A 16,425-nucleotide genomic window follows, 5' to 3' on the forward strand; every position below is an offset into this window, starting at 1 on the left:
AGCATCTTTTGGAACAGTTTTATCAGATTACCTAGCCTTCTGCTCCGTGAGATCAGGAACAATTAGAGGCATCTCCATGGAATGGAGGGCTTCAAGTAGAGACATAAAGAGCCAAAGAGAAAGAATTCAAAGAGAAGATTTGGTAAAAGTGTCAAAAGTTAAACACATGGTTCTAGAAGGAGGAAAAAAAGTGAAAATAAAACCCTACTCTTTTGACAACTCTGCCCAGGATCAGAAAGGAGGTAAAATTATCTGGTGACTAGGCACTCCTATGGGCCCTGAGCTGGCGGAGATCAAGGCTACATTCAGAGAAGTGTCTTTGACCACGATAATGATAATCAGCATAAGGTCTAGAAGCTTTGTTCCGACCAAGATTGACTGAAGGAGGTGGAACTGCCTGTTTTGAACAAGAGAGATCACGGGCAGACGTGAAATCTGTTTTCAAATACCTCAAAGCTCATGGAAAACACGTCTTTCATTTATTTTGTATCACTACTAAAGATAACGTCAACACTGAAAGTCACAAGGTGGCAAACGTCAGCTCACAAGCTCTCCTTGCAGTTTATGTCTTGCACAAAGGCATTTGGCAAAGGGTCAGGTAGGTTTGCAATCCAGCCAGTACTCTTATTCAGCATGCGAGGTGACCTTGGGCTATATCAGCCCAGAAGAAAGAGCACCTTTTTGTAAGTTAGCACAAAGGAGGTGCTCCTTTTCTTTCTTTTTTTTTTTTTTTTGCGGTACGCGGGCCTCTCACTGTTGTGGCCTCTCCCGTTGTGGAGCACAGGCCCTGGATGAGCAGGCTCAGCGGCCATGACTCACGGGCCCAGCCGCTCCGCGGCATGTGGGATCTTCCCAGACCGGGGCACGAACCCGTGTCCCCTGCATTGGCAGGCGGACTCGCAACCACTGCGCCACCAGGGAAGCCCAAGAAGGTGCTCTTTTCTAATATGACCCTGAACTCCAGTTGAGAATATCCATCAGTATTGTCCAGTAACGGCACACACTGACTCCATCACAGGGTGCCCAGGCCGAGGCTGGGTGGTTTTCCACCAAGAGTGTCACGTGACTGCACTCCACCACATGAGGGAAAATGAACTAGATGGCCTCCAAAGTTCTTTCCAGTTTAATTTCTCTGCTGCCTTGACTTTTTCACTTTATCATTCTATGAATTATCGTATGAATCTATGATGTCCAAAATTCCTCTCACACCTTTAATAGTGTAATTCCAAAAGTCTGCTCTGAGAGGAAGAGAAAGAAATGGTATCATATGCCATTTGATTCACATATCAAGTTATTAGGAATAAATAACTTTTTTTTTTAGGTTCTTCCAGTTCTTCTGACACCCTGCCCCCCAACCTCTGGAAATCTGTTCTCTGTATCTACATGTTCTGGTTTCTTTGGGGGATTTTTTTTTTTAATATTCCACATATAAGTGAGATCATATGACATTTGTCTTTCTCTGACTCATTTCACATAGCATAATGTCCTCAAGGTCCATTTATGTTTTCCCAAATGGCAGGATTTCCTTCCTTTTTATAGCTGAAGAGTATTCTGTGGTATGGCATGCAAATATATATATATATATATATATATATACATGTATATATGTATACACACACGCACACACCACATCTTCTGTATCCATTCATCAACTGACGGACACTTAGGTTGATTCCATTTCTTGGCTGTTGTAAATAGTGCTGCAATCAATATGGGGCACAGATATCTGTTTTGAGTTAGTGTTTTTGTTTCCATTGGATAAATACCCAGAAGTGTGGAATTGCTGGATCATATGGTAGTTCTATTTTTAATTTTTTGAGGGGCCTCCATAGTGGCTGCACCAATTTACATTCCCACCAACAATGCATGAGTGTTCCCTTTTCTCCACATCCTCACCGACGCTTGTTATTTCTGGCCTTTTTGAAAATACCCATTCTGACAGGTGTGAGGTGATACCTCATTGTGATTTGATTTGCATTTCCCTGATGATTAGTGATGCTGAGCACCTTTTTATGTACCAGTTGGCTATAGGCATATCTTATTTAGAAAAATGTCTACTCAGGTTATCTGTGCACTTTTTAACCAGATTCTTTTGTGGGGGGTTTTGCTATTCATTTTTCTTAAGTGTATAGAAAAATTATAATGTATTCATCTAGCTATAATTTTTACATCATGCCTCATTTATACAGCACTATCTCTTAATGAATTCATCATCATACAGAATTTATTACAGAATTCATATTCCATTTGGACTTGGCAGTGCACAGAAGATATGTTAAAACAATGGTCACACTGGACATGCAGAAAATATGTACTCTTTCTGCTTTACTCTTTCATAGAAAATACTTTTTCAAAGTTTGAATTGAGTCTTACTGTTACATAATTTATGAAACTGAAATCAACTGCATTATGACCATGTTTCTATAGTACTTTATAGTACACAAGGTAGTTTTAAATATACTACCTTATTCAAACTATAAAACTATACTGTGAGATAAGCAGGAAGATTCTAAAACTTTTCAGATACCCAAATGTTTATTCAGTCCTTTAGATGAAACAGGAGACATTTTTTTTTTTAGGGGACATTTTTAATATAAATATTTAGCCAATATACATATCAAAATGGTTTTATAAGCAAAAGATGCAATTTTATAATTTTGCCTGTAGGAGGAGTGTTAGGCAGCTAATAATTAGCCATGCTGCACAAATATATAAATAAATTCTATATTTGCATTTATGTAATATTCTAATTTTATTTTATCTTAAACTAAATATAATAAGCAAAAACATCTAAAATTCAGGGGAAACAAGTCCTAGAACATAACATTTTTCTCTCCAATACACTTGTTTTAAGAAGGAAAGCACATTCCTATCATTTCCTCTACCTTAGTTCAGGCCTCATAGGCTGGTTTCCTTTCCTCCAATCTCTCCCTCTTCTCTTCCAATATTTACTCTGATGACATAATCATCTTTGCTAAACTAGATTACAACACTATGATAAAAAATGTACACCACCTCCAAATCAATGCATGATGAATAAACTCCTGAGTGTAGCATAAAGATTCATCCTTAATCTGAACTCAGACTTCCTCCTGTGCACTTTCTTGGGAGCTTTCCCAATTTCAGTTCAGGTGTCCTCAGCCTTTAGGAGAAGGGGGTCCCACCCTCATCCCATGGGAAGGGTCTTGATGCTTAAGAGAGTAAGTGCTCCAGGTGGGGTATATGTACTACATTAGGAAAGTCAAACTGATAGGAAAAAAAAATTTAATTCTTGTTCAGGATTAAAACACGTTGAATCTCTTGCATATACACACCTCTCCCCATCTCACTAGATTTGAATAAAGAAGAATTGAATTCATTGGCACCATTTTACGATGATGGAAAGGACCATATTTAAGATAAAGCCAACGTTATGAAAGAACTAGCAAAACACTATGGGTACAGCACACACAGCCACACCCACTTGTATGTGCTGCTAGTCTGCCTGCCTTCTCTCACTTTTCTTTTCTGCTATATATATATAGTAAATATGTATATTTACTATAACAGTAAACCATTATTTGCCTTCTCTGACTTTCTAAAACTGTCCAGTTCAAATTCTTTTCTTGGGTCTTCTGATCAAAGTAAATAAGACCCCTGAGACACCATAATTCCTTTATGTATATCCCAATTATATCTACTTTAAGTATCTATTTTAATCCTTAATAAATTAACGGTCACTCAAGAGCAGGGAGTAGAACTTATCCATCTTTCATTGTGCATAGTGTTTAACACAAAGCATTCAACAAGAGTTTCTTGAACTGAATGATATGTAGTAATATCCATGTAAAACTGTTTTGGATACTAAATCAATGAAACAACAATTAAATGTTATTGGGTTCACCAATAAGTTTATTCAACTTTTAATTGGCTCATCCGAATACGAATTTCAAACTTTTCCTTCTTCCAATCCTTGAAAATCTTCAGGGGAAGCAACAATAGATCTGAATCGTTTCTTTTTCTTATAAATCACCTCCAAGTAAGACAAAAGCCACAAAGATGAAAGATTAACTCCTTCACTACAATTTTATTTTAATTCAGAAACTCCTCTTGAGTGTTTCATGGTAGTTTCTCTCCAACCTTCATTGCAGTAGATGCATTTTGGGGTGGATGACCTTCTCAAAAAGATTATTGTTGCTGCTTTTTTTTTTTTTTTAAAGGAATTCCCTTCTACCCCACCCATCAAGTCATGAGATGTAGGTTTATAAACCTTATTTACATTGTGAGGCCCATCTCCCCTGGTGACAGCTGAGCAAAGCCAGGTCACTCTGAAACCCTTCCCTAGGAACTTATAACTGGGACTAGGAGATTCCAAGTACATTCTGGTCTTGTATCCTGAGTAGGCTTATTATGCAATATTCTTCATCAATTAAAATTTACTACAAATTTACACTGTGTGTTAATGAAGCTACACAGAAATAAAACCAGAAGAACTGAGGGTGTGATTCACGATAACATCAACCCTCCTCACCCCACCCCCGTGGGAAAAATAAGGGTTTCAAGGAAACAAAGGAATCTGGTCACCAAATTTTAAAAGCTGAAAAGAATTTTACTAATCTTCTTTATATGAACTTTAGCATTAGCAAATTTCTGTCTTCCTGGGCACAAACCTAAGCACCCTTCTTATTTTAGACAATGAATTTAAGCTTCTGGCTTCTCTAAATTCATCTAAAATCAGCAGTTAAGTGCTTAGTTTTGACCTAACCAGCAGGGGTCAGAGTCAGAACAAAAACCACCTAATGAAGGATTCCATGGAAAGACATCAAACATTTAAGTGAACAAAAATCAATTGCTGCTGAACTGCAGAGATAATGTTTAAATAGCCAACATCCCAATGAGGGTATCAAAACATGTGCAGCCCCCTTAAAAATGATACCTAATAATTTTTAAAGTCTGAAAAAAGGTTTAAAGAGAAAATACTGATATTCTAATAAAAATAACACAATTAAAAGAAAACAAAATAATTGAATTATAATCCTGGAGCTGGCTGCAGTAAGTTATCAAAGCACATAAACAAGCTTTAGATATTATAAGTAGGTTCCTAAATTTGACTCAAGAACAAACTCAAGGTTATTTTGCTTCCTCAAGTATGATTTTTTTAGAGGTGAAATTATATTCTGAAAATATTTACCTGTTACATCCGTCTTTATTCCCGCAATCTTCAACAGTGGTTCAACCTTCTCATAATAGACCTGAGTAGCTTCTTTTTTGTGGCTTTGGGGGTTAAGGACTATTTTTAATGACTTCGGTCTGTCTGAAAAACCTAAGAGGAAAATATAAAGACAAAAATTATAGTCTCTATCGGCATTTTTTTTTCTTTCCCTTTAAAACCATACACTAAGGCCAGTTAGAATGTTATACACCTATTTAATTAGTGTTTGCTATTTTTATTTGAAATTCTTCCAAGAGTTTTCCTGAATATGGCATTATTTTAAAACATTTCACAGTTCCTAGCAGTGAAATAAGAATATCCCTCTTAAAGTAAGTCATGAGTTATAACAAAGCATTTAATTTATGAAGGAAGGTGTGAATGAAAGCGACTTCATGAATATTAGGCAACGATTAAGTATATTTACCAAATCACCGATAATATATCCAATGTTCCTTTAGCATTTGTTTCTGGGGAAAAAAGCAATGGACTATAACAGGTTAGAAAGTCCATTTCCTCTCCTTGGATAAATATGCTCATTATTGGAATTGGGCATTCCGGTGACCCCAGGGCTACCCAGGGCTGACCTGCTGATGAGCCCAGAGTGGAGTGGAGGATGCAAGGCCAGGTCAGGGCCAGCACCCAGAGCAATGCACGCTGGAAGCTAAGAAGAGGGTTTAGGTCAGAGTTCAAGCCTGAAAAGGGGCCAAGGGAGAAAGAACTCTTCCCTGGGGAATTGGGAAAGCAACGCCTCTCAGCGGGGGTTCGGGAATATAGTGCTGCCTCACAGTTGGGGCTGAGATTTGATACTACAATTTTCTGGGCTTGCAAGATGCTTATCACTTAGAGCCCAGTTGGAGCAGGTGCAAAGCAAATTTTCCGTTGTTAGGAAGGGGCAGGAGAGGACACAGGAGCCAGAAGAAAGCTGACGACTATTTCTTTCATGGTAAGCTCTTCTCACAGGGCCACGCTTCAAGGTTAGAAAAGCAGTTACTAGTATCCATTTTTAATGAAACCATTACTAAAGCCAAAAGAAGAATGTCCATTACACCCACGTCAGTTTTTGTGCCTCAAGTAGAGACAATATTTTATTTCTTACCATATTTGAAATAATAAAAATTTTTCAACAACACATATTGTTTGAATTCAGGGAGTGTCTTGGCTGAGGACCAGACAGGACGATGCTGAACTCCTTACCTCTTCTGTACTTCGCCCTGGGAGCCCATTTTGGTGAGAGACTTCTGCCAGTCTCCTAATCACCCAGTCTTGAAACCTCAAAGCCATACTCAATTCCTTGTTTTTCTTTCAATTCCTACATTCAAATGAGTGCCCAGATTCGTGAGGTGATAACTATTTGCTTCCATGCCTCTGCCTTTCCTGGCTGTCTCACTCTGGCTCGGCGTTCTCCAGGACCACTCACGGGTACCTTGCAGTCCCCCTTCCACCATATCCTCAGACATCACAGCTCCCAGCAGCCCTGCACTGGTCCAAAGCACCAGGGCTCATCACTGCCTGTGGGGCAAGTCCGACCCCTGAAAATGACATCCAGAGCCTCCCCCAACCAACTCCAACCTATCCTCTCTCCTCCCTCTCACACATATTCAAGAAATACTTGTTGAGCATTTGCACTGAGTACTGGGAAGAGGTGGAAAGTGATTAACACGTGTTCATGCTTTACAGGGGGAAGACGTATCCACAAATAGAACCAGTACAAGACAGAACAGATTTGTTAACACGAAGGTACAAAGTGCCCTGGGAGTGGATGAGAGGAGGGTGGTTAATTCTTATCAGGGATCCGGAAAAGGCTCCCCAGAGAAGGGAGCATTTGAGCGGGGCTTTGAGCTCATGCTGTTTTCACTACGTGCAATTCCCTCCTGCCTCACACTTCATCCTCCCCTTAGCGAAACAGCAGGGGTAGAGTCAGGGAGGAAATAGCAAGCAGTGAGACCAGCACAGAAGATGCTCGAAGCAAACTAAGTGCAGAGGGTTTTCTGTTCCATTTCCACTTGCCCTTCACCATCCAGACCCACTGTATTACTTGCCGAATACCAGCTGCTATAGGCCTTCCTCTGTTCAGACAGTTCACCGTTACCACTCTACCTCGTCTCCAATCCTGTAAAAATCTGACCACTTTTTCAAAGCTCACCTTGAATACCACTTCCTCACTGAAGCCCTTCTTGACCAGCAGAATTCACCTCCCTGGCTTCTTGCTCCTGTGTTACTCTCTGTACCTCTATTATCGATTTTTTATATCATTTATATAGAAAACTCTGATAAAGGACTCAGTGTCTCAGGACTCCCATTGGCCAAACCTGGGACAACACAAAATGGAATAAAGACAGTAACATATCATACATACTACAGTGACTTTTTAAAAAACCCAACTCCGGGAGTCAAACCGACACTAAATACACATATAAATAAAGGAGGAAAAGGAAAAACTTCACCTTAGAGTAACAATTAATAAATACGGGAAAATTACAGAGTTAGAAAATCACTATTTTCAACCATCATAATAATGATGGATTTGGGCAAGAATCAGCAATGGATGCTAAAACCATCAGTGACAGTCAGTTGGGGAACAAAATACTTACTTATTCTTAAACTCTGTCCTTCCCTATTATTCTATTTACAGAAAGTAAAAAGGAATATTTACAGTAGGGAAGTCGGGCAGACACGTCCTCAGTCAAGTGATCAAAGTTAACAACACTCTGAGTGATACAAACCGACACATGTGCCTCATGTACAAGATACACAGCACTAAGGACACACAACTTCTGTGGGATTCCTGCCCCAAGTGCATACATAATGTGGACCTAACAAGATGAAACACTCAGACAAACCCAAGTTGAGGGGCATTCTCCAAATACCTGCCTTAAACTTTTCAAAAATGTCAAGGCCATGAAAGACCAAGAAAAACTGAGGAAGTGTTCCAGATTAAAGGAGACTAAAGAGTGACAACTAAATGCAGTATGTGACTCTGGATCAGGTCAAAAGAAAACAAAACTGCCACGAAAGATAGTATTAGTGTCCTTTAACCAGGAAGGATGAAGCAGATTAATCTAGGGCTCACTTTTATTAAAACACGAAAAGGACCAGAAACTTGTTCTAAACCCCAGAGTCCAGACAAAAGATCTGTGTAAGTTTCCCTTACCTGGTAACTTTGTTGGAATACCCTCATTTCTCCAGCAGGGACAGACCCAGTAAGGAAGGTGTCTAGCCACCAAATTGCAGTCCCCAAATGCTGTCATACAAACCAACTTTTATTTCCCCCTTTTCTTATATCATGACTGTGAAGGAATAGACATTTGTGGAAATGAGAAACAGTCATTTGGGGTTCGTGAGAATAAGCACATTGCAGTGAAAGGCTTGTAGACCTTAAACATATGTATAAAAGGGCACGCTATACGTCCCACCCAATCTTTGTGACACAATCTTCTTAAAATGGCAGGCAAGGGGCTAAAATTATTTTTAAAGACTTTCTAAAAGGATTTAAGCAAAATAATTTATTTTTAAGCCTCAGTTAACAACAACAGCAATGAAAACTAAATTAATCAGACAGTCCCATTCCTTAGACATTCTGGTCAATCAAGGGGTTTTTAAATACAAGTCAACAAAGCCAATTTTTTTCTTATTTACCAGAGCACGTATTCATTTCCTCATTTCTCTTTTTCTTTTAGATGCATCTAATATGATGACTATGAAGATAGATTCTAAGTATATATGAATTAGGTAGCAATTTGAAATCAATTTAGAGATCAGGATGGAGAACTCTACTGAATAAAGTCGGATTTTTTAAATGTTCTTAATTAAGTGGAATAGAGAGACATAATTAACAAATCTCCATCCTTCTCTTCTTCCATGCTCCCTCCTCAAGCCTCCTCCTATTCCATTCAGTTTCTTGAACTCCTATGTTCCCTCTACCACAGGGTCCTTGCACCTGCTCTCCCCACTAGCTGCCCACCTACACCAGCTGCCACCATAGCCACTTTGCCCAATTAACCCCCTCTTCTCTTTGTCTTGATCTCACCTCAGTCACTGTTTCTAGGGAAAGCCTACCATGGCTTCCTTGGCTTTGTGACTTCAGCTAGGTCATTTCCCCCTTATCATTTGTTCTCACAAGTCCATACGCTTCCCAATCTTGATTCCTACACTGCTGTTATTTTATATCTTTTTATTAATTATTCTTACATATTAGACTGGAAACTCTCTGGGTTTTTCTCCACATTCTATTTCCTTAATGCAGGGCACATAATAGATGATCAAATACTTGACGAGTGAATAAAAGGGCAGTGTTAGCTTTGGGTCATCTAGATAACAATAACATCCATTCATTTATTCACAAATAATTAGATGCCTATTATTTGCCAGGCAGGGCTCTAGAAGCTGAGGTTCTATTAGTGAACAAGAAAAGCCTCTGTCCTCATGAAGCTTCCATTCCAATGGTAGGAAACAGAAATAAACAAGAGAATTCAGAGCATGCTAAGTGGTAAAAAGTTCTAAGGATAAAAGTGAAGCTCAGGACCTAATGAAACTTAAAAGCTTTTGCACAGCAAAGGAAACCATAAACAAGACGAAAAGACAACCCTCAGAATGGGAGAAAATATTTGCAAATGAAGCAAATGACAAAGGATTAATCTCCAAAATTTACAAGCAGCTCATGCAGCTCAATATCAAAAAAAAACAAACAACCCAATCCAAAACTCGGCAGAAGATCTAAATAGACATTTCTCCAAAGAAGACATACAGATGGCCAGGAAGCACATGAAAGAATGCTCAACGTCATTAATCATTAGAGAAATGCAAATCAAAACTACAATGAGATATCATCTCACACCAGTCAGAATGGCCATCATGAAAAAATCTACAAACAATAAATGCTGGAGAGGGTGTGGAGAAAAGGGAAACCTCTTGCACTGTTGGTTAGAATGTAAATTGATACAGCCACTATGGAGAACAGTATGGAGGTTCCTTAAAAAACTAAAAATAGAACTACCGTACGACCCAGCAATCCCACTACTGGGCATATACCCTGAGAAGACCATAATTCAAAAAGAGTCATGTACCACAATGTTCACTGCAGCTCTATTTACAATAGCCAGGACTTGGAAGCAACCTAAGTGTCCGTCGACAGATGAATGGATAAAGAAGATGTGGCACATAAATACAATGGAACATTACTCAGCTATAAAAAGAAACGAAACTGAGTTATTTGTAGTGAGGTGGATGGACCTAGAGTCTGTCATACAGAGTGAAGTAAGTCAGAAAGAGAAAAACAAATACCGTATGCTAACACATATATATGGAATCTAAAAAAAAAAAAAAAAAAAGTCATGAAGAACGTAGGGGCAGGACTGGAATAAAGACGCAGACCTACTAGAGCATGGACTTGAGGACATGGGGAGGGGGAAGGGTAAGCTGGGACAAATTGAGAGAGTGGCATGGACATATATACACTACCAAATGTAAAACAGATAGCTAGTGGGAAGCTTCTGCATAGCACAGGGAGATCAGCTCGGCACTTTGTGACCACCTAGAGGGGTGGGATAGGGAGGGTGGGAGGGAGGGAGACGCAAGAGATATGGGGATATATGTATAGCTGATTCACTTTGTTATAAAGCAGAAACTAACGCACCATATAGTTTATGGTGTATACAAAGCGATAATACTCCAATAAAGATGTTTAAAAAAAAAAAGTGAAGCTCAGTTGTAGGAGAGAAGGAGGGCAAATGTAGAAGAAATGACTTGGTGGCCAGGGAAGGTCAGATCACCCAGAGCTTTGTAGGCATTTACAAGGATTTTAGCTTTGGTTCTGAGTGAGAGAAGAAGCATGGAGAATTTTGAGCAGTGTTTACAGCAACATAGCCTTAGGTGTTAAAAGGATCACTTCAGCTGCCATATGGAAAGTAGACACAGTTAGGGTAAGGACTAACAAAGTAAAGAACACTGGCAATATTCTAACACTGTGTGCTTAGACACAGTGGTTGAAGTGGACATTATAAGAAAAGCCAGATTCTAGATATGTCTCCTCATTGAAGCATAATTGACATACACATTATACCAGTTTTGGGTGTACAATATGATTCAACATTTGTATCCATTGGGAAATAATCACCACAATAATTCTAGTTACCATCTGTCACCACAGAGTTACAAAAAATTTTTTTTCTTATGATAACTTCTAAGATTTACTTTCTTAGCAACTTTCGAATGTATTTTGAATATATTTAGATATATTTTGAAGGGAGAATGGACAAGATTTGTTTCCTATTTTGATATGGTATATGAAAGAGAACAAAGAGTAGTCACATGTGTGGCTGAAAAAGGGGAAAGTAAGGACCTAAGAGGGCTAAGGGCTAGTGAAAAGTGGCAAAAACAGTAAATTGTGGTCTCAGTGGGGCTGAAGGATTATAGGGGTTGGGAGAGTTGATCTGGTGAGCTAGGAAGACAGAAGGCAGTAGCCACATGGGGGGTAGGATGATTAAAATTGAGACAGAGAGTTATTGCTAATGTCAATAACAAGATCTGATGAACTTCCACATTCATCAGAATCACCAAAAGGAGCTTCTTAAAACAGAGATTTCTGGGTCCCAGCCCCACAGTTCTGGACTCAGTAGTCTGAGGTGGGGTCTGAGAATTTATATTTATAACTAATTCCCAGGTGACGCTGATGATGTTGGTCCAGGGGGCCACACTTTGAGAACTACTGTACTGGAAATATGATTATGGGAGAAAATGGGGAAAGTGAAATACATGTCAAGATCTCTGAAGGAGAAGAGGTAAAAACTGAGAGAAATGTACAAAAAAACACATAAAATTATGACAGCAGTAGTATTGGAGGGAGTGACAGTGAGGCAGGAGCTAAAGTCTTCAAGGACTGGCAGAAGTATGCAGCAGGCTGTACAGGACTGCAAGTAATGCTAGCAGGTGGTGTCTGATGGACTGAGCTTCAATGCTGAGGATTTTTAAGAGAGTACGCTGAGAAATGGTCCCCAAATATCAGTGAGATGCAAGGAAGACTTCAAGACATCAATAGCGCCTCCAGCACCAGTTGTATGAAAGGAATGGCAGAGGAAACAGCTACCACTCGAGAGGACTGCAGGGGACACTATAAGCTCCTGGAAGAGCTGTGTCTCTCTACTAAAGCAAAAGGGGGATATTTGGAAAAGTGGTTGACAACATAGATTTTGCTAATGATGAATCATTCGTTCCACAGGGCAAAAATAAAATGGTGTCTGGAGTTGAGGAGAGTAGGCGATGGTGTCAGGTTAGGCAGTACATAGAGAGGGCCTTAGAGGGATGAGAGTCTAGGTGATGAAGGGCCTCAGGCAGCAACACAGTGTGTGTAAGAGATAAAAATTGTGTGCAGCAGTTGGGATTGGAGAGTGGGGCGGTGATGAGTGGAGTCTTACCCCAAACACAAAAAGCTCTATGGCTTCTGTCTTCCCTCTGGTCAATATCCAAGTTAGGGAAGAAGCAAAGTTGCCCGGAACTACAGTTGTTCCAAAGCCCCTTTCCCTCTGGTAACCATCCAGTGTTGGAGTCTGAACCCAGGTCTGTCTATGGCACTTGGTTACACTCTTCACCAAGTGACCACAATGCAAATGTCTCTATATCTGAGAACCATATACACAATTATTTTCTGTACAAATTAAAATACACACATTGTACAGAATTCAAAAATCTCATTATTCAGCTCATTCCCTGGTATCTAGTTCCCTTCCTGAGGGACAACCAAGAATCTATTCTCTGCATATACAAAAATGTAGGTATACGTTCTGTGACTTTTTACATAGATGGTAGCATCCCAACCCACTATTCTGTTCCTTGCTTTTCCTTTTCCAATATTTTGGAGATAATTCCATATCACTACATAGAGTGCTATCTTACTTAATTTAAAGCTGCCTAGTTTTCTTTGTATGGATGAACCTCAATTTAATTAACTAGTTCCCTGGGGATGGGTATTTAGGTTGTTTCCAATCTTCCTTTACTGCAAATACTGCTGCAATGAACGTCATTTTGTATCTATTTACATAGAACTGCAGGACAAACTTCTAGAAGTAGAAACGCTGGGTCAAAGGGTATGTATCCTTGAGAGTGTATATTGCCAAATCACTTGCCATAGAAATTTAGACTTGTGACTGAAAAAAAAAAAGTAAATGCTAGAGTAAAAGTAATTGATCTTAAATCTTGGCTCCTCCATTTGCCAACTGTGTGACTTTGGGTTACTGTTTAACTTCTCTGTTCTTCAGTTTCCTCATCTGTAAAATGGGGATAATAAGAGTGCCTCTCACAAATTGTGATGATTAAATAAGTGTAAAGTACTTAGAAAAGTGCATGGCACATAGTAAGTACTCAGTTTACCTATTATTTTTACTACCAATTTACAAGGGTGTTTTCTTACACCCTTGTAAATTTTCAAAATTTCGATCTTTGACAATCTGAGGGGTGAAAAACCGCATATCACTCTAATTTCAATTTACATTTCTCTTATTATGAGAGAGGCTGAGAAACTTTGCAAATGTTTAAGAGCTACTTTTATTTTTCCATGAACTGTCAGTTTATATCATTAGCCAATTCTTTCTTTGTATTGTTTGTCATGTTAATTGTAGCAGTACTCCATACAGTATCAACCTTTTACTTGTGTGAGTTACAAATATTTTTCCCAGTGTGTCATATAGTGCTTTTAATTTTATTTATGCTGTTTTCTCTATGTCAAAAGTTTTCATTTCTATGTGCCTATGGTTGAATTTATCACTTCTTTTATGGTTTCTGGGTTTTGTGTCATATTTAAAAGCTCCCTTTGTGACCAAAAAAAATCCCCTATATTTTTCTAATAATTTTATGGTCTCAATTTCATATTTTATTTAATACTATCTGAAATTTATTTTGATAGATGATACAAAATTGGGAGTTGACTTTACTTTTTTCCAGGTGGCTATCTATCTGTCCCAACATAATTCATGGCATAATCAGTCTTTCTCCTACAGATTTCAATTGCCACCTTTAGATATACTAAATTTCTGGATGTATTTGAATCTCTTCTTAAGTGTCTAGTCTGAGATCTACTGATTTATTCATATGCCAGTATCATAATGTCTTAAATATTATCGTTTCATAACATGACTTAGTAGCTGATAGAGTTCCTTACTACTTTTAAGAATTTCCATGTCTATTTTTACACACGATCTTTAAAATCAGTTTGTCTAGTGTGAAAAAATTCTCCTGGTGTTTTATTCGGATTACGTTAAATATATATTATCTTAAGGGCTGTAACGCTTTTATGAGATTCAGTCTTTCTTTACAGAAACATGGTATGCTTTTCCATTTTAAGTCTCCTGTGTCCCTAAGTACCATGGTAAACATTTTTCAGATAAATGCTGAATAAGTCTAGGTTTTTCACCTTTTTTTGATGCTGCTGTCAATATGTTTCTAACTCCATCTCCTAACTGACTCTTGACGCCATATATCAAAACCATTGATTTCTACACCTAGCACTTAATTTTCTCATTGTTCATCATAGATTTTCCCTTTATTCTCTTGGATTTTCCAGTCTGTTATTTCATCTTCAAATAATGGTAATTTCACTTTCCTCTTTCCAACTGTCACACAAATTCATGTTCTTCTCTAGTCTACTTGCATTGGTGGGTTTCACCAGAAGAATGTGACCAACAGTGCTGATGAAGGATACTGTTGTCAGTTCCAAAATTTAATGGGACTCCCTCACATGTTTCTCCTATTATAGGCTTTAAAATGAGATATATATTTATCATGTTGATAACAGAGCCATCTATTCTTATTTTATTAAGGGTTGTTTGACAATCATAAGTAAAATCAATCTATACTTTTCCTTCTTTGGACTTCATTGTCAGATGTTGCTATTAATTTCATGCAAGCTCTAGAAATAAAATCTGGGACTTTTCCATATTTTCATATGCTCCAGAATAATTTAAATAGTATTGAAGTTTTCCTATTCCTTAAAGGTATGGTGCATATCCCTGTGAAAATATCAGAGTTGGTGCTTTTTTTAGGAGTAACAAAAAGATTTCTGCTTCTTTGGTGATAACTGGTCTTTAACATTATCTACGTCTTCTGGAGTCAGTTTGGCCATTTTTATTTTCCTAGACAATGTGTTCATTCATTTCATCCTGCTCCTAAGAGGCAGCTCAGGCTGCCTGCTGGGTTCTAGATATCATCCTCCTATTGAGTAGTAGTAGCAACACTATTTCCTCCTGATAATCAGAATTGATCACCTTTGCCAGCAGAGCAACTTCATTATTATTTTTTCACTTGCTGGTTCAGTGATATGGTTCAATAATGTGCCCAGGTAGTTTTCAATGTCCAATTCAATTGAACCACTGTCATGTTCCCATATGAAAGTATTCTTTTAAACTAAAAGCTCTAAATCAGCAGAGTTCAAAGTTGTAGAGGCCGGAAGCAAAAATATTATGAATGGGTCACAAAAGGTGGAGATAAGAAAGGACACTTCTACCTTAACTCATTCATTAGTCCATAGACCCATGTATTCTGTTTATGGAACTAAAAACTACTTTAATATCACAAGATTTAGTCTCCCAGGTGGAAGACAATATTATAAAATAGGAAAAATGGTAAGACTAGTGAATCCCATACTTGTCAGCCAACTGTTTCACTATTTTTGATGTGAATGAGTCCCTTGATCAAAAGCAGTATTTTATAGGATGCAAATTCACTGAACACGGCATTTAGTAGGGCCACCAATGGTAGTGTTGGAAGAAACATGGTGGACAGGAAATGCAAATCCATACCAGAAGTAAGCATTCATAGCAATGAGGCCAAGCCACTGACCTTTCACAAAGGAGAGGATTCAATGTATCAACCTGCCACCAAGTGGTGGACTGGTTGCCCTGGGATATGGGGTGCATCTAGGGCTCAAGGCTGATCTGCTTGCAGGCAGAGTACTCAGCAATGGTGGTAGTCAAATCAGCCTTGGTGAGCAGAAGTGCTTACTGCTAAATCCCTGTATTTTTCTCCTTCCTGCTTTAAGGCCACTTTGTTTATATGTTCATTGTGCAAGCCCTGGGTTTGCTCTGAAAAAGATGCTGACAAACATCTATAGAATGGAGCATCTTACATACCTGGTTATTTCCTGGTTATTTCTAGAGAATAAATTTTCTTTGGTGACCATTTACATAAAACACAAATCTCATATTCTGTTCTTATTCTGTGAAAGTCATCCATATACTTTTGCTTTATAC

The 16,425-nt window shown here is 38.5% G+C and overlaps 1 protein-coding gene across 3 annotated transcripts in view; it reads right to left on the reverse strand.

Annotated features, from left to right (window-relative positions):
- The window catches only part of CERKL (CERK like autophagy regulator), a gene marked incomplete at both ends in the record, with an annotated part of 157,570 nt that overhangs the window by 37,558 nt on the left and 103,587 nt on the right, over positions 1 to 16,425 (reverse strand). For 2 of the 3 annotated variants that reach the window (XM_079709979.1, XM_079709978.1), the window contains one exon: positions 5,171 to 5,302. The exons of the other annotated variant lie outside the window; for it this stretch is intronic. In XM_079709979.1, the coding sequence (XP_079566105.1) occupies positions 5,171 to 5,302 (132 nt within the window). The remainder of the gene's footprint in view (positions 1 to 5,170; positions 5,303 to 16,425) is intronic. 3 annotated transcript variants of the gene reach the window in all.

Source organism: Hyperoodon ampullatus, assembly GCF_949752795.1.
Source record: "Hyperoodon ampullatus genome assembly, chromosome: 8".
NCBI lineage: Eukaryota > Metazoa > Chordata > Mammalia > Artiodactyla > Ziphiidae > Hyperoodon > Hyperoodon ampullatus.